Source organism: Lichenostomus cassidix, chromosome Z (genome assembly GCF_008360975.1).
Source record: "Lichenostomus cassidix isolate B80296 chromosome Z, HeHo_3.0, whole genome shotgun sequence".
NCBI classification, from domain to species: domain Eukaryota; kingdom Metazoa; phylum Chordata; class Aves; order Passeriformes; family Meliphagidae; genus Lichenostomus; species Lichenostomus cassidix.
This window is the reverse complement of record NC_139511.1, coordinates 34050210-34069289: the sequence shown is the minus strand read 5'-3', so window position 1 is coordinate 34069289 and position 19080 is coordinate 34050210. Positions and strand designations below refer to the sequence as shown.

Here is a 19080-nt window from a genome sequence, read left to right as displayed (position 1 = left end):
AGAAAAAGGAGTATTTATGGCTATAATACGTTTTCATAAATGAAGTGGATGCTAATACAGTAAGCAACAGTTACCATCTTCAGAGATGTACATTTTATGGGTGCATATTACAGAGCTTTACTCATATCAGGGTCAGGCCAAACACCGCATATATTCGCAACAAGCCTACCTTTATCTTCCACTATGATCAGCACTTCTGAAGTTGTGTTCCCAGCTTTTGAGATGAATGAACATCTGTACGCTGTGTTTTCTGATACTGAATCTTTCACCCAGCTGAGAACATGCACTCTGCCATCAAGCAGCATGAGAGATTGCTCCGTGATGCATGCCTTCATCTTTTGTCCATTCTTCTTCCAGACAAAGTAGGAGTCATCTGGACCTGCAAAAATGTGAGTCAGTTTATTCTGTAAGATAATAGAAGATGAGTCTTTGAAAAGAAAACAAACCCTATAACATCAAGATTAGGCTTAAAAACATCAATGGTTGATTGTAATGTTTCTTGGGCTTCTTCAGCTGAAATTCTGGGTAACAAAACCTTGGGATAAAAAGGACCTAGCACTGGAAATCTAGGTTCAAGCCAAAGTTGTGAGTTTATATGTATTGAGGGATTCTGTCTGGATTCTCATAAGGGGGAACTTAGAGCTAATGATGAACATCAGCACCATCTGCCTGTACGAATTCCTGTAGCACTAGGACACTTCACCTACTGCTGCCCAACCTCGCTCCTGGTACAAAGATGAAACCACCTGAGACATGCCTTACTGAATCTGAAAAAAAGGCCAGGAGGGGAAAAGTTCAAGAACTCAGTGTATCAAAGATGCTGGAACTAGTAATGAGAGGAAAAATTGAAAAAAGCACAGAACCAGTAGTCACAGCAGGCACTTAAGCAAGACAGAACTTGAAAGAAGCTTGGATCAACAACAAAGAGCAATCTAATTTTTTAGCCTTGTTACTACTATTTGTCCTAACCTGCAAGGACAACATTTGAATAGATCAGAGATTGACAGTAGCCTGGAGGACAGAACAGCTGTTCCCAGAAAAGTAGCAACGTTGGCTCAAGTGCACTTGGCAGCATCTGAGCCTTTCCATTTAAAATACAGGCATCTGGGCCAAGCCAGGAACTTTGTAATTCTGATGTTTAAAACATGCATATTTCTCCCTCTGGGCCTAGGATCCAGACTAGCCTTAGCAAGAGAAGATGTGAACTGAAATTTGGGCTAAAAAGAAAATAAGCTGTTTTTGCAAATATGTCTTCAGAGAATCTACTACAGAAGTCAGCTTTTAGTATGAGCACTTCATATCACAAGTTGATGTGGCATTTTTTCCTTAGAAAAATACAGTTTTGTGTCTAGTGTTCTGCAAACTAATTAAGTTTTAGCTAATCATGCAGGCAGGAAGGAAAAAAAAAGCTAGTTTTTACATTTGTGTTCTTCCTCAGTGTATCCTACAAAATTCTTAACTCCTGAGTTTTATTTCCAAATCTCCCACAAATATGGACACATAAATTATTAGTAAGGGTATATGACAAGAGAACATTATCTAGTTAAAACACTGTAGAGTTTCTCTGAGGGAAGTGGCACAGTCTCAAGGACTGACAGCAGCTCTAATGATGTGGAAAGGGCAAGCATACAGTGGACTGAAAATAGCTGGTCTAGCACACACTTCATTTTTTAAAAAAAAAGGTGTTTTATGGATGAATGTACTCATTCTACAGTTAACAACACATAGGTTTCATGTCAGTAAATTCATGGGAAGTCTGCAACCAGGGACAAATCACCTCAGTAAACTAAAGCTGAAGTCAGAATTGGGGCAAACAGGAGGAATAACAGTGGAAGCACAGCAAAAAGATCAAAATCCCTAAGTGCCACTTTAGAACCAAGCAAGGAAGGGGCATGTTTAGGGCAGGACAGTTCCCTAAGCTTACTTCAAATGTCCTATTCACACTAGAGAACCTGCTCTATTTTCCAGTGCTAAAGATCCCAATTGTGCTGTAAATATTCCAAAATTTCAGCTTACATCCACATTTCACCAAGAGACTAAAATGCAACAATTTCCTTACACATGAAATTTTGCAAACTTTGTTGATTCAGGTTGGCCTCTGATGAAGTTGCAGCTTGGTAATTTTACCCTTCCTTTATTTTTCTGTGCAGTCAGAAGCACTGGAATTCCCCAGAGATATACACTCATCCCCACTTACATTAGTTGACAGCAAAATCTAGGTGGAAGCAGTAGTCAGGGTTTTATTGATGTTCATGTTTCAGTGCAGTTTGTTTTCAATTTTCAGGCAATTACCTTCATTACTTTGATTTCATTTTCAGGATGGAACAATAGAAAAAATACACTGTGAAACAGTTTCATCTGCAAAAACTTTGAATCACATTTGTTAAATGCAAATTTTCTAAAACTATGGTGAGAAACTCAGACTCATATGTAATGGTTAGAGAAGTATTTTTGGAAGATAAAGGAAAATAATATGAACATATACTCTGCATTTTTTACTGTTGCTATATTACAAATCAATTACATGTTTTGTGCAAACTTTAAAATACAAGTTTCTGACACACCTGATATACTTACTTTGTCATCCATGTTAGGAATGCTTGAAAGATTTTAAAAAAGTAATCTTATTAAAACATAATAATCAAGCAGAGAATTTAACAGCACAGCAGGGTAGATATGTAAGTAGATATGTCTAAGCAGCCATGAAATATATTTCAAACAGTAAACTTCAAAAACCTTACTTCAATAATCTACATTAATTACTCATGATTAAGTAAAATCAACTTCACCACCTTGATGATTTTAGAAGGGGAATTAACAGTTATCAAACAAAAATGCAATAAACCTTGCAGCATTATCTGAACTAAAAGCCTTACTAAGCCTTTCTTTTTGCATAAGCCCTTCAGAATTTCCAGTCTGTTGGTGTTTGCTTTTTTCCCATATAGATTTCATATTCTCTGCTTTCAGTAATTTGAATGAAGTGATAATGGCCAGGTAGTAATGGCCCGGGTACTGTCCAGGTAGTTTCTGCCAGCAGAATGGGATCCCTGACCTATGTCTGATCAGGCTGGGTTACATAAACCACATATTTAATACCCAGATGATCTTTTCACAGTATTTTCCTTGAGAAAAAAAATTCAGCTGCCACAGATAGCATAAAAACTTAAACCACTGCAGCTGCTTGTAAGCGTCTACCCACAGTCTGACTGCATTCACTGGCTTATTGGTGTAAATTTGATCTCAGGTTAAAATAAGGAAGTAACACCAGACTTAAAGAACTGAAGTACACAGCTGCAGATTCAGAGCAGCATGGAGATGTGCCCTGCTAAGCTTTTCATGCACCAAATTAAGCATTTGTCATATATGCATCACATCCATAGACATACGGTTTTCAAGACAGCTTGGAGATACTAATTTAAAAGGAGTAGATTATGGATTAAGTAGAGCTCTGTGACATGAGGCAGAGGGAGCAAGAGGGAGCACTGACCAAGCTAGATCCTTGTGCCAAGTGCTGCAATGTGCAGAGCTGTGGAGATATTTCAAAAGCAGCCCAGTGAAGCTGCATTGTGAAACCTTGAGCAGTGCTGGTGGTTCAGCACAGGGTCTCCCTAGTTTCTAACCCAGTTTTTGAAGGGTAGCATTAGAATAAGGCTTCCCTATATCCATAGTAATACTTCCAAGATAAAGTCAGGGGAGTTGGTACAACAGCAGGAGCCATCAGTAAACCTAGACCCCAGTTAATAATTTCTGTATATTGACAGCAAATTGAAATCCAGCGAAGATAACCGACAGGTATCCCACAGAGAAATTCTATCTGGGTAACAAAAAGTCTTTTACATAAATCCCTATAATTAGACAAAGAACTGCTACTGGAGGCTATCCACAGTGATGGGAAATTCAGGGTTAGGAAAGAAACTCCCTTGTAAAACCCAGTACACACCAAAACCCCTTTCAAAGCTCACCACGTGCAGCAGATTAAGAAAAAGAATGGCATCTGCATTTAATGCTTGCTATCAAGCTTGCAGCTTAGCTGAATGCTACTGAAGCAAACATCCCAGATTTCTGACAACCAAGATCATACAGGAAGCTCTCATCCAGAGCAGGGATTGTGTTTTGAAAAGGCACTATAATCTGGATGCAGGAAGGTTATTATAAATCAGAGATCAAAGTTAGCCCCGGAAGAGGTTAGTCAATCACAAATATGAAACATTACCACCAGCACTACCCAGTGTGTGAATGAAAGATTATGGGCTGGTCACAGTTTCTTGAGCTGAGGAGGCTGAGTCATTGCTGCCGATAAGATACCAAAATAATAAATCAGTACTAAATTAAGCCATCAGAGGGCAACTGATTAGAAACATGGCGGGGGGAAGTCTTTAAATTGAGACAAGCATCTTTGCAGTTTTCTGAAATTAGTGTGCAAGTTACATAGCTGGTACCCCCTATAACTGGGGTGCATTTCTTTGTAGTTTTGTTTTTTGCTGTTTGGTTTGGATTGTTAAAGAAGGGCAATGCATTCTAGAAGACAAGCTTGATAAGCACTGGGAAAAAGTCCCTTAAAAAAGCCAAGGAACATAAGACTTCCCTGAACGCCAAAGTATTACTTCCAACACCGAATATTTCATACTGAAGGACATATGACATTCTCCTCCTCCAGACACCCAGTGCTTCACTAAATTACCAGTCCCTTTGTGTAACATTAACACTACAAGCTGATGCAGCCTTACTAAGGCAGATGAAAAACAGGAAGTGCTTCCTCTGAAATATGAACCATGTAAAATCTGCAAACAGAAACCAGGCACTAGAGGTGATGCACAGTGCATGTAGATGCCAGTAGCACACTCCATCTGCCTTCTCAGAGTGGAATTTAAAAGCAGGCTGGGAAAGTGGCTCACTGGCCCATTAGATGAAAATGCAATTCATAACCATCCATGCATTTATTTAGATGTTCTCTGAGGGCATCCAGAAAAAGGTTTTGTAATTGGAACCTAGATAATTGTCTGTGAAGAAAAATCATATGAAGCAGTAGTAAGACAGAACTAGGGACTAGCAGAAATAAAAATCAGGTTCCGTTTTCACAGAATCACACAGAATGAACTAAATTGGAAAATACCTTTGAGATCACAAGTCCAGCCTTTATCAAACACCCCTTTATCAACTACACCATGGCACTGAGTGCCACATCCAGTTTTTTCTTTTTTTAAATATCTCTAGGGATGGCGACTTCACCACCTCCCATTCCAGTGCCCAGTCACTCTTTCTGTGAACGACTTTTTCCTGATGTCCAGCCTAAACTTGCCCATGCACTTTGACTAATTATTTCTGGCTATCCTATCAGCTAACAAGGCTACTACATTAAATACCTTTTTTAAAAAATTGAAGAAAATTGGAGAACATATTTTAAGGAGTAACATTCTCTCCAAAAATCACCCGTTCTGCAGAGAATGCAATCTACTGCTTTTGCTTTGTTTGCCAGGTAGATCTAGCAAGAAGATGACTGCAGAGATGGAAATGAGATTTTCATCGCCACTGTGGGGACAACACACACAACATGTTAAGGCAGCTCTGGTAGCAGTTTCTACTGAAATAGTTTAAAAAAAGATGACAGCTTTGGTCTAAATTAGTACTCAGTTAATCATCCATCACACCAACTGTCGCTGTTGAGCAGCTAGCAGAGTAATGAATGCATCAGTTCTCAGTGGCAAGAAGGAATGAGCTTTATTGTTTTGATTTCATCACATATATAGAGTTCTCAAAAGTCACCCAGATTGGTCAGTCAGAAGCCTTCCCCCAGGCCTGACTGGCCAGGCCTGCACTGCCCAAGTTCTGGGACACTGTTCCAACAACATCCAAACTTTATCTTTATTTACAAGACACAAGAAAACTTCTCATGGGAAAAACCTGTGCTAGCCACAACCAACAGATTAATAATTACAAGTCTACATGCTGTAGCTCTCATAGGGAAGAAAAATAAGTATACAGTCAGGCTGCAGTCCTGACTGGCAGGGGATAAGAAGATGTTCTGAGGAAAACAACATAAAATTGTGATTATGCTCCAGATTCCAATACCAGTTCTAACCCATCACATCTCAGTAGGCATGACTGGGAAATACAGCTGCTCAGTCCTGGCCAGGGTGTAGGAGTTAATACCAGTGTACTGCTCATAGCTGAGGTGTTACTGAATCAAGAGTTCCACATTAGCAATGAGAAAAACAGCTGAAATATTTATGCTGAATTGCAAAAGAAGAAAGGCTAAACTGGGAGGTCAAGTAAACTCTTGTAAGCAAATGGTTGAGAGAAGAAAATCCATACCTAAGTGAATCCCTCTCTCACCTGATGGAAGACATCCCAAAGTGCATTTGGGTCTCAAAGACCCCAGTGCGAAGCAAACTTCTCTTCTTATACATTCCCAGTCACACTACAAAAGCTGATGTGGATTCTACAAAACCTCTTCCTCCTGCACCCTTGTAGTCTCCCTATAATCATGTATGTTACATTCAAATGGAGAATACTGCCTGTTTTGTGACCCAGTCAGTTCTCCCTGCCAACAGCTCATACAGCACCCAATCCCCAAGGAAGCTGGAAAGCTGAACTAGACAACTAAGTGGCAAACCTTAGCTGGTACTTACAGGGGTACTCCTGCACAGAGGTGCCACTGCTTTTCCTTGGCGTCAACAGACCTTTTAACAAGTTATTTTCTCAAAAGGGTGGCTTATTCAAACTGTGTGTGGGTACCAGTGAAAAGCTTTGAAAACCATGTAATGGCTTCATTTCCCCAAGCCCTCTGTTGACATGAGATGCAGCCCGTAAGACTTTGTGGTGAGTGTGCAAAATACCTGCTGGTGTGCACAGGACACACTACAGCACACCTGCTGCCTCAGGAGTTTTTTATGCACATTACAACAGCAGTAACTATTGCAAGCTGCAACTACCAGTCATAAGTGGACTGGATCTACCATGGGAAGGTATTTTCATTTTAATTATTTATAAACTACCAAAAGCCACACAAGATGCTTCCCAACTGCACCTTATTATTCATCCCACAGGAAGAACCTGTATGCAGTCAGCTGCACAGTGTTAAATGTAGAAAAAAAATTAACTGGAGGTATCTTTAGAGGAAAAAAATATACTTTTGGTTCTAGTCCTTGCTCTCCCTTTTTAATTTGATGCTTGATGCTTTTTAATTTGCCTTATGCTTAAATTATTCTTGCACTGAACTTATTCTTATCCTTACTGGAAAACAAATATAGTTTAAAAAAAAATTTAAAAAAGCATTCCTCTTGCACACCTTTCCACTTATTTCTTAGCTTGACCATGGCCTTTACATATAAAATTGCACAGCAAAGGAAATTTCACAGAATCACAGAATTCATCAGGTTGGAAAAGACTTTTGAGATCATGAAGTCCAACCTGTGACCCAACAGTACCAGCATCTTTTTAACCAAACCATGGCACTGAGTGCATCATGCAGTCTCTTTAAACACCTGTGGAGATGGTAACTCCACCACCTCTCTGGGCAGATTCCAGTGCACAATCACTCTGTCAGGGAAGATTTTTTTTCCTTATGCCCAGCCTAAACTTCCCCTGGCACAGCTTGCAACTGTGCCTCTTGTCCTGTCAGTGGCTGCCTGGGAGAAGAGACCAACCCTGACCTGGCTAGTCTCCTTTCTGTTGTACAGAGTGATAATGTCTACCCTGTGCTTCCTCTTCTGCAGGCTAAACAACCCCAGCTCCCTCAGCAGTTCTTCACAGGACTTGTCTTCCAGGCACTTCACCAGCCTTCTTGCCCTTCTCTGGACACATCTGAGCACCTCATCACCCTTCCTAAATTGAGGGTCCCAGAACTGGACACAGTACTCAAGGTACTGTGTTCCTAGGCAGGCTCATTCTGCTCTGGATGCTGCACATCTGTGTGCCTTTCCTGTGCCTCTCCTGACTGAGCTCTACGCCAGACCAGACCACCCCAGGGCACCATGGCTGATGCAATCAGGCAAATGATGCAAAAAAACCTCACCCAAGAATGAATTACTCAATTCCATGGGTAAGTCAGTCTCTGACAGGTAACTTCCTCCTGGAGAAAAAGATCAGGTGCAGTAAGGTATATGGGTTTTGAGCTCTTCTGCTGAGACCTGTGATGCTCCAGCACTTGGTGACAGCAGTATAGGGAGCCCTCAGGAACCTGGAAAAGCCTAGGGCTGGTCTCTTTCAGACTCACTCTGCATGTGCCTTGTCACATCTTACTAGGTCTGCAGCAGTCCTCGTGCAGTGTAGCGTACTGCATTTTGTACCTTCACTGCACTGTTTTCTATATTCTTCCCACCCTTCTGCATGTCTTTCAGTGCAGCTTCAAGCTCCACCAAAGAGAAATCTCTAGTGAGCCACTTCTGATTCTTCCATGGATATGGGAAACTTTCTTGTAGTCCTAAAAAAGCATAACCACAGGGAACAGGCACTGTATGTGGGTATTACCAGATACCCATCTCAATATCTCCATGAAATAATAATCCCTTTGAAGTATATTGCCAAGTTCACAGAACTTTTATGTTCACACTCCTGGGGCTGTTTTACCAAGACTGAAAATAATCTCATATGTAAAACCTCAAGCTGAAGATGGACTAAGGGAGGAAGGGAGACATCTTGACGCCATGGACACAGTCTGGATCTGCAGGTAAAGCACAGTGTTTTGCAGTATTTCTGATTATAAAAGCATTTAAATTGTTGCTCAGCACACTCAACTTTATGTTCTTGGTCTGTGAAGCTACAGACATGGAGATACTACTCTAAAGCTGGGGGAGGAGTTGCCAGTAAAACATCTTCAAGCAGAACTAAAACCCTAGGAGAAGCCTGCTCCTACTGTACCTAATTTCAACAGAGAACACCAGAGAAATTATACAGCAGATGCATACATCACCAACTCACTGTTTCTCCCCTGAAGCAGATGGCATATCATTTTGTTCAATTTATATGAAGCTTGTCTCAACTGCCTCTAAAAATCTTTAAAATTCTGTAATGGGACAGAATAATTCTATTAGAGAAAGTATACAAGAAAACTGCTTGCTTGTGCACATACAGCAGACAGGTCTCTGAGAAATGAGAGACTTTGGCGGAGTAGAGAGAGACAAACTGGGAGAAAATTTGTGAAGGGAGATTCATTCCTCCCTTTTCCAGACGGGCAGGAGTACTCCATGCTTGAAAAAACTTACATTTCAGAAAAAAAGCAGCCGTCTGCCACAAGCGCTGTTTGTGCTGTACCCACTTCAACTTCACCTTATGGAAATGAGACAGTTACAAGGTTGTAAAGTGCTATCCTTAGGCGAGCTTTCAGGTTAAAACATGTGGGATGAGTAAGAGATGAGCAAAAGAACTCACCAACTCCTGCTGAGTTTCTAGACAGCTTGAAACAGATATTTACAATTAAAAAAAGGGAGATTCAGCAATTCTGATATATTAACAATTAAGTTAGAAATTTAATTAAAAATAAGCTTGAGGATCTTGACTGGATGATGTTGCAATCTATGTATTTGCATCATACATTTAATGATGCCATATCCTTTTTGCCAGGCACAACATTTAACTCTCTGCCAGTCTCATTTAACCCTTTTGCTCCTTGCAAACACATTTTACCTTATATTTATAGCTGAGGAAATAAAGTTCCATTACAGCTCTGGTAATATTGAGAAGCATCGACAGACACTGAACAAATGTGAACAAACCCAAGCAGAGACCTTCCTTGCAGAACCAATTGCTTAGCCACCCCCCAAGATGAATTCATACATCCCCACACGCAGGACCTGAAGCAAGACACAAAATATCTGCATCAGTTCTGCATGCTGGTTCACATTTGCTAGTTTGTTTGTTTTTTATATCAAGAAACCAAAGTCGTAATTCTGTATAAGGGCATGATGTGTCAGCCACTTGCCTTGTTTCCCAAAGGGAGCAAAACCCCCACCCATAGTACAAAGTCCAGTCCTTCTCTAGTTCCTGAGAGGCATTAGAAACACTTCCACAGCTGGGCCATATCAGCCCCACCTCCGCCATTATTGCATGCCTAGCATGTCAGGTGGTTGTTACAATTTCTTCCACTATTCACACTTACATCTCCTGAGGGGTGAAGTCCACAGGCTGATTCTAGGACACTGCACCTTCCTGCTTAAGTTCACTACCGAGGCAAATACAATTACTGACAATTTTTAAGAGCAGCATTACCATTGTGTTAAGATGGGCAGTGCTGGATAAAAAAAAAAGTACTTCAAAATAAAGTGCAGGTCTGTAGCATGATTATCAAACTGTTTAAAGCTTTTGCGCTATTGTAACTTTATTTTCATTGTGGACAATGAAGTTTCTGAATTGCCTATAGCAAAAGTGAACCCATTACTGCTGAAAATTATTCTATTCTAAAATAAAATCATTAAAATCTAAATGGTTCTATTCTATGAAATAACCTTCATCCCACTCTTGTTCCTTTTAGCCATGGAAATACAAACAGTGCCTTTGTTAAGATCTATGCTAATAAAGATGAATGCATTTTGATCTCATTCCATGTAAGACTAACAGAAACACCAATATAGAACAATACTACCTTTTTAAATTATTCAATCTATGTAATTTCTTCTTTTAAAGAATAAGTTACATACGAAGACCTATTTAGACCCATTAAATTCCACTTAGTTTAAACCAGCAATTACAAATCATGATCTGTAACAATCCAAACAAAAGCTGGGAAAAAAGATGTTGAACTGCTATGGAAAAAATAGCTTTGTTCTCTTGTACACCTCAGATAATATATCTGTCATAAAATGGAAGTTGTCATTACTATAAATACTTCATTGTTTGAAATAAGATGAAAAAGGAATGACTGACTTGGTCCAGAAAATATACTGAGTTCGAATCCAAAAAAGTGTATTTTTAAAATTGCATACACAGTGACAATGAAAACATCTACCTGCCAAACATCCATGTGCAATCCTGATTCACTGAAATCCTTTGGCATGCAAGTGAGCCTAATAAAATCAATTGACTATGGACATACTAAAGTGGATTGCTGAATAAGATCCTCCATTATACAGCACTCACGGTGATTTATTCCTGGTAAGAGCATGTTGGCATCCTGATATTGTCTCTGCTCTTGTTTTTCACCCCTCCAAACATCAGAAAAGTAAAACTTATACAAGTACATGGTGACATAGCTAAACCTTCAATGCAGAAAGTGCTGGTTTATACAGAGGTCCTCCAACTTACCTGTGGCATGGCAGAAGAGGTGGAAGAGTCCCCGGACACTAACATGCTGTGCCTGGTCACTTAGGAAAGGTGGCAACAACATGACCTTTCCGGGGTCTTTGCTAGACCAAACATCAGGCGGGGTACTTGTGGGTGAAGGAGGTGAGTCACTTCCCACACACGACAAAAAGGAGGTACCAGTAGGAGGGAAAGGTATAGGAGATGAGGCTGTGTGACAGAAGAGGACAGAAAAGAAAGTAAAAGGGTACTAAGGAAAGAAGCTGCAAGAAATACATCACACAATGAAGAAATAATGCAAAAAGACAAATGAGGTTTAGAAAGGTAGTAAGACAAAAGTGTCCCTAGGACCCTAGAGAGGAGCGTTTTCCTCCTTCACCCACATTTTTTTCTCCCATCCTTCCCATCTCCCCACCCTGGGTTATAACCCATTCAATTGCAGCTGAGAGGCTGCTTCAAATTAATTACAAAGTCTTTATATTCCCTCCCCACAAAGGAAACCACAAGGAACATAAGTGCTTCCCAAATGGAAAGCAGTGTTGTTGTGTCACATTTCAGAAAAGCCAAGATATAATACAATTTATTTTAATATTTATTCTGTTATATGTACATAATTAAAAATAGAAAAATAAAACCAAACTGAATCTTATAAAATATAAACTGTTTACACTAAAATGGTCTAAATTATGTTTGCATGAAAGTTCAACACAGAAAACCAGCCCAGGCATACTGCTATTTACTGTTAAAATGATGAATTCTACTTCTAACAATATTTACAGAAAGAAGCAGTGAGAGGAACAATTCTTCAGGACTGTACTGCACACAAAATGCTTTTACAGACAAACACTGCTGCTGTGAACCAGGCTGAGAACAAATGCACACTTTCACATTAGCAGGCATGATTCACATAAACAGTTCAAAGGACTGATTGTTTAAGCAGCTTCAGTTTCAGTCTCCAGTTGCATAGGAGAGTGAAGGTATCATCCAGAAAGGGTGACGCTGCAAGTATTTGTCACAAAAAGAAGCTGAGTTATTTCTGAATCTGAAAAGAAGAAAAAAATCAGCAACGTTTTCTCATCAGGCTGTGTCCTAACAGTCCATTCCAGCGAGTCACTAGCTGAATTGTTGGAACTGATTCTTCTTGACTCCTGTTTTGCTTCCACAATGCAAGAAATCTTTTTCTGTGTCACTGCTAACTGACAGTTGCTTGCCTGTACTGTTCTATAAACTAACAAAAACAACAAAAAATCCAGTTTGTATAGAAAATAAAATGTGACCTATGTCCAGCTGGCTGGCTGGTGGGGGGGAGGAAAAATAAAAGAAAAAAAACAAAACATTTGTTTCCTCCTTCCCCATTCCCCACTTACTCCATGTTTTGTACTGATATTGTTGTACCTACATTTCTAGAAAGCAGCAAAGAAAAAAGCCTTTAAACAAGATTATCCCTGAGTCTTACACAAATCAAGGCAATGCTATCCCCATTATACCTTAAAATCTAAGATACTTAAAGAGCAGTTAAATTAACTTTAACCAACTAAAGAGATCTAGAGTGCCAAAACACAAAACATAAAACTAAATCACTAGGAGCAAAGAAAAAAAATGTCCCAATCTGGACAAAAGTCTATAATTTACCAATCTGATAAACTAAACTCAATTTCCAATTTGGAATTAAAATGAAACTAGATTGTTTTTTAATGGCAACTAGAAATATGTGTAGACTGAAGTACTTTTTAAAGCCAACTGAATTGGAACATTACTTTTATTCTATCAAAGAATATGGCCAAAGAACAAGCAAGTAGCTTCACTAGAGCAAAGTGCTCAGTGGGGTGGAAAACTGGGAATAAACAAGTAGTGATCTGAAACTGGCCATTGGAAAAAAACAGAAAAAAGACAGTACAACACAAGATGCTATGGTCTCCAGACAAGTACACAACTTCTCTAATCTGTTGAGATCGGAACAAAAATTGGCTTGCTGTACAGCTTAAGCATGTAACCCTGCTATGGCTTAGCTGTCACACCCAGGCTCTCCGTGCTCAAATAGCCAGCCGCAGGACCACAGCTCACTTCTGCCACTGAGAGGGACGACGGGATCCTTCAGTCCCCCTCCACGTCCGAGTCAGCGTACTTGAGCTCACACTTGACATCAAAGGGCTTGTCCTTGGCCTCACGGGACGCCTGCGAGTCCCCAGCCTGCAGCTGGCTGTTCCCGCAGTCAGGCTCCGTCTCGTAGCCGGTGTCGTGCGCAGGCTTGGGCTGCTCCCCACTCTGGTGGCTGACACTGCCCTGCTCCACCAGCGTCTCTTTCACACTTTGCTCGCAATCAGAAAAATCTGACTTCGTTTTCTTCTTACCAAGCAGCATCACAGAGCGGAATTTCAAGCACTGCCCTGGCAAGTAACCTTTGTAACAGTTGTAGGACAGCAGGCACAAAAAGAGAATGAAAAAGAAGAGGAAGAGGAACATCAACAGGAAGTTATCGTTTGACTTGAGGAACATTGTCTTTTCCGGAACCGCATCAGGAATTGAATTGAAGAGCTCTGTGTTGGAGGCTACACTTGTTAGGACAGGACCAATGGGCTTTGTTAATATCCTCGCTGTCGTTACTGGTATCATGTGAGTGGTCGAGGTGAGAGCAGTAGACCCCTCAGTTGACACAGCTGATACTTTTGGCACATCACTATTACCTTCTGTGGGTGCAGCTGTCGTGGTAGGGCCCACCGTGGTATGCTGCATTTTTTTCAGTTCCAAAACATGCTTAGCGAGCACTTGAGAAAATTTCTTATTTTTCACTTTTTCCTCTGACAAACATTGGTAAACACCACTGTCTCCTTCTGATAAATTGAAGATGAGCAGTGCCTTTTCCAGCAGACGGTACTTGGGACTCTCCACTCTCAGCACATCATCTTTGAACTTCCAAACTACCTGTGCCAGATTGGACTTTTGAGAACATTTGAGTTCTGCTGTGCTCCCATGCTTGAATGTATGCTGTAGGGGATTCTCTCTTACTTTATCTGGAACATCAAAATAAATGTGCAGAGTATCAGCAATGATTCCAGTTTGCTCTAATCTGTACAGCTTCACCAGACTGGGTTACAGTCTTACTGGAAGCATGAAGATTACGGCATTCACCTCACAAGACCAGAGGACAGCATGCAAGAATCTCAGTGAAATACCAAGCTGCACGAGAAACATCAAGACAAACTAAGAGATAGGACACCTCAACTCTACAACAGCCTCCACTTCTAGATAAAGGCGAGACCTCACTGATCCACAATTGACTGTGCACCTGACACAAGTCATTGCTGGGGAACAGATACTTTGTGTCACTTTGTATCCAATTAGTGTATTTAAAGTAAAACAGCAACTACAAAATATCAAAGAAGAAACTGAACAAGGAGCTCTCTTCTAAAAAAAAGGATATTTGCACCTGTGGCACACCCACAGTGCCATCCCATAAATTGGCAAAAAAAAACCAAGCAAAGCTCTCACAGCGGTCCATGGTTTGCTTGGATTAGAAATAAAAAGCGGGTACATCAAACTCTTAAGAGCTTTTTTCACTGCAGCTCAAATTGCCTGTAACTCTACTCCTCTTTATGATCTCCTTGATCTGGTCACAGCAGCACACACTATAAAGAAAGGACCTGTGGTGACTTGTCTTAAAGCACTATGGAAGGTACTTCAGCTGCTCTGTATCATGTTCTGAGTTCCCCCTCCCCTCTCGCCATAAAACCAGGTTTTCTCAGAATGATTTAATCTGATCTAGCAGCAATAACCAAGCACTTGTCAAAGCTCACAGTAGAATGTCAAATGCTGCATCAAAGAGACAGAGGCCTCTGCAATAGAAGTACTTCTGGTATTGCTTTCATTCACAAGTCACTGTTGAGGTGCCCCCATTCATTTCAGGGGGTTGTGCACTGCACACTGAAATGCATACAAACACAGACAGTTTTTAAGACAACATGCAGGTTGCATAGATGTTCAAATATTCAAAGCAGAATCTCATACCTATTAAAATGTACATGAATGTCGAGATAATCACCAAAGCAAAGCTGGACTAAATAGAACTCTTTTACCACTCCACCTAGACATATGAAAGAGCTCTTCAAAGACTAACTCACCAGAACAAGAAGATGCATCTCCACCTATGTTCTGAATCCAGTTCCTGTAAAAGGAAGTCCAACCATTACAAATTCAAATCTTGTTTCCTGAAGTCTGCCCATCCCCTTGTACTAAGTAAGAGTTATCTTATCTACACAGCACTAGCAGATACATATGGATAGGAAAAAGTCTGTATTTAAAAACATTCAGTTTTTAAAATTCCACTTATCAGTAAGGGATGAGACTGACTAAATATTGATTGAAACTGTAAGGTAATCAAAGGATACTATTACCTTTCCATTTCACCTGCTTTAAAAATATCAGTGCAGGAAGCTTCAAGGGGTTTCCAAGCACAGTAAGGATCCCTTGCTAAAACACAGTCAACACATGTGGTGTACTTGTCACAGAATGCCACTGGAGACTGCACCACACCAGAATTTGAACCAGCATAGAGGTATCTTTTGCCCTAAAAAAAAGGCACAAAAAAACCCCAAATCAAAGCAAATCACCGTCTCAAACCCAAACAATGCAATTCATGGAACAATTTAAATATTAAAGAGCTGTACATATAACAGCCATTTTTGTAAAAACGGGTGCATGAAGCGAATAAGCATTTGAAAATATTACAGCAATGCTGAAAAGTGCAAAAAGACAACAAAAAACTGAAACAGGTATAGTTTATGACAGTAGAAAGTATCCATATCTAACTGTGGCTTTATCACACAGGTTTTCCAGAAACATGAATGCAATTATCTTTCTAAGAGGCAAGGCAAGCCTGCTCTGATGACAAGGCTGCAGTTGGCACATGAGAGACTGAGCAGGAAAGGCTTGCTCTGTGCAAGGACCTGCTCCAGTTAACCCAAAACAGCTCTAGTGCCTTCAGCTCTTCAGCCAGCCAGTCTCTGCAGCTACATCAGCATCATCTTTATAAGTGTCAAATGCTTCTCAAGGAAGAACACTGGTAGTATTCAAAGGAAACAGCACTGGCAAGACGCCTAGGAGAAGGGAAATATAATCAGAATGGCTGTTCAACCAGTGCTGTTGGACCACAAACAAAGACCACACTCATTCTTATACAAGGCAGGCAGCTACCATTTTTCACTCATTTGCTTTAGGGCTCAGGGAAAATGATGGCTAAAGGTATACTGTGACTTTACACATTATGGGGCAATGCCTCAGGAAAGGGGCCTGTGCTCCAGCCCAAAACCACCATGACTGACCCAGTACTCCTTTTGAGAGGCTCTGCATAGAAAGCTGAACAGCACACCCCACCTCAGCAGTGGGCTGCCTTCATCCTGAGCAAAATACCAAGCAGATTTATCAGCACCCTACTGCAGTTCTCAGGCAAATGAGCTGGATCCAAGCATGGAATGGCTTTCCCTGCACTGCAGCCATACAAATCTCAGTACACAGAAATGTACTCAGGGTCATGTCAGCAGTGAGACTTCTGGAATCCAGCAAGATGAGTATGGTCACAAAGTGATGAGCAGACACTCAAGGAGAGATTTAAAGAACAGAAACATTCTTCAAAAATCCTATGTTGAGGTGCAGATGTTTGGTCTTGACATCATGAACACCCTCAAGAAACCAACTGACACAAGGCTGAGTTCAGGTTTGGGGGCTCACTGACGCTCTGCTCTTTCAGCTAAGGATGTAAGGAGCTTCTGCCATGAGAATTCAGAACAGGTCAGTCTCTTTAATGCAATGATCATGAGGAAGTCTACGGAGTGAGCTGCAAGACCAAGCACAAATTAGCTTGAATCCATCTTGCACATAAAGTCTGCAAACAGCTTTCAAAGAAACCCTTGAGACTGGAAAATGCAAGATAAAACAGGATCAAAAAAAAAAATCTGCTGGCACTGCTGGAAGATACTGTTTAAAATACAATCAAACATACACTCAAATGCAGTCTTCCATTCTGAAAGTTAACACAGATTAGTGTCAGACTATGCCGCAGTGCTCTCAGAAGGAAGTCTATAGTGTTGGAGACACACAACTTCCTAGGAAAGCTTCCCATTCTGCTCAAAGATTTCCACAGTGCACCAAGCACTGCTCATCTCCCTAGTGCCCTGCTGGATAATGCTGAAACAGTGCACCACTGCGCAGGGATTGTAGTTGCTTGGCATGTTTCCTAGCTCATGGGAGATGGAAATACATGGAAATACATCCAAGAGTTTAGGGAACATGCAGTGAGCTGAGCAAACCATTTAAAAAAAACCCAGACATGCCTTCCAGTCAAGCAGGAGTTAAGATGATCTAATGTAGGCTCATCTGACTATGCCCATCACCCTCCACACCCTATGGAAGGAACCTAGACACTACTGAAAAATGCACTCAGAAAGCACTTTGACTCTAAAGAGGTCTAAAACCCAACATCAGGGTAATTATTAGACTTCTGTGGTTAATCCATTACTATGGGATGCCATGACACCTACCACAATACAAGCTCTGTGAAGGACTTCAGTAGCCACTGGCTCTGGAGGCAGAAACTTTTGTTTTCAGGCTGGGGAGCAGCAGGAATCCCTGCTTGGCTGGTACTGTGACTGCACAGTAATCATGACTCTGGCACCCGACCCAAACTCCCACTCCTCATCACTGAAAAGGACTCTGCTTTCACGGGAATGTACTGGGCAGCACTACTTCAGTTCTAGGGCTTAGTTTTATGTGTCAATAATTATACCTGCAACATGGAAATTTTCACTTGCAGAAGACACAAACTGTTACTCTCCACAACACCAATGCAGGAAGCAGTGTTTCATTTCTGTTCTAAGCTCTGTGAGAAGTTTGTCGTTGAAAAGACAGTGCATTCCTTACGCAGTCTCTATGCCATGCCTCATACAGCTCCCTTTCTGGATACCCTCGAGGAACTGAGCATGTGGCAACTGGATCCAGAGGGAATATATTCAATGCCATTTTTTCTACACTATCCTTGACTACCAACTGTGTGCTGAAACTGCTACATGATGTGTCTTTGGTATGAAGCTATAATGCCCATCTCCTCTTCCTCTGCATTCCCCTGTAATGGGCAAATTATAATTAAGCCAGTGTAGGAATGATTCCACAATTAGAAAAACAGGTAATAGTATATTTATTACAAGAGCTATCTATCATTATCTTCTATGACAAGGCATATTCTGAAACTTCCTGTCAAAGCAAGTAATTTGAAGTTTTCTTTGCAGATTAAGCAAATCCTTTATGTGTGTCTGTGTATATATATATATATACACACAGATAATATATATATGTATCTACACACATATACAAGTGAGCTGTCAGCATGATGTATCATACAAAAATAATGCTAATGTTTACGGAAAACTGAGCACAGAAGTTTTTAATTCTGATTTTCATTTGTCTAGCAAAAACATACTCTGTCCTTTCTATTTTAAGCATGAAAGGATAAATAAGCATGCAAGATAAGCTTGTAAAAATCATGGCATAAAGCTCTGTTCCACTGAGCTGATCATGTTGACATGCAAAATTTTATTCAATAACACACAAAAATAAAAGCTATTTCGAAGTATTCCTAAATCCCTAAGCTGCACAGCACTTACGGATCACTAGGAAGCTACTGAATGCTGGTATTACTACCAGATACTTCAGAAGAGGCATTCATTCCTTATGAAACACACTCAAAAAATCTCACTAATGCTAAAAGTGACTTTAGGCACAGACAGATACATTCATGGATTTGAAGGTCTGAGGAACTAGGGCCAGAAACCTTACTCATGCGCAAACTATAGAGAT

General features: G+C 40.6%; 1 protein-coding gene across 10 annotated transcripts in view; it reads right to left on the bottom strand.

Moving 5' to 3' along the window:
- SEMA4D (semaphorin 4D) overlaps positions 1–19080 on the bottom strand; it is a 40099-nt gene that overhangs the window by 6900 nt on the left and 14119 nt on the right. For 8 of the 10 annotated variants that reach the window (XR_014846660.1, XR_014846661.1, XR_014846662.1 and 5 more), the window contains exons 12-15: positions 15627–15799; positions 15354–15397; positions 11239–11445; positions 170–379 (exon numbers count right to left, since the gene is read on the bottom strand). Coding sequence is in view for 7 of the 10 variants with exons in the window: in XM_085041761.1 (XP_084897887.1) it covers positions 170–379; positions 11239–11445; positions 15354–15397; positions 15627–15799 (634 nt within the window). In the remaining 3 variants the exon portion in view is untranslated. Of the gene's footprint in view, positions 1–169; positions 380–11238; positions 11446–11809; positions 14247–15353; positions 15398–15626; positions 15800–19080 lie in introns of those variants that run through there. The other 2 variants (XM_085041757.1, XM_085041758.1) reach the window with 1 other exon arrangement.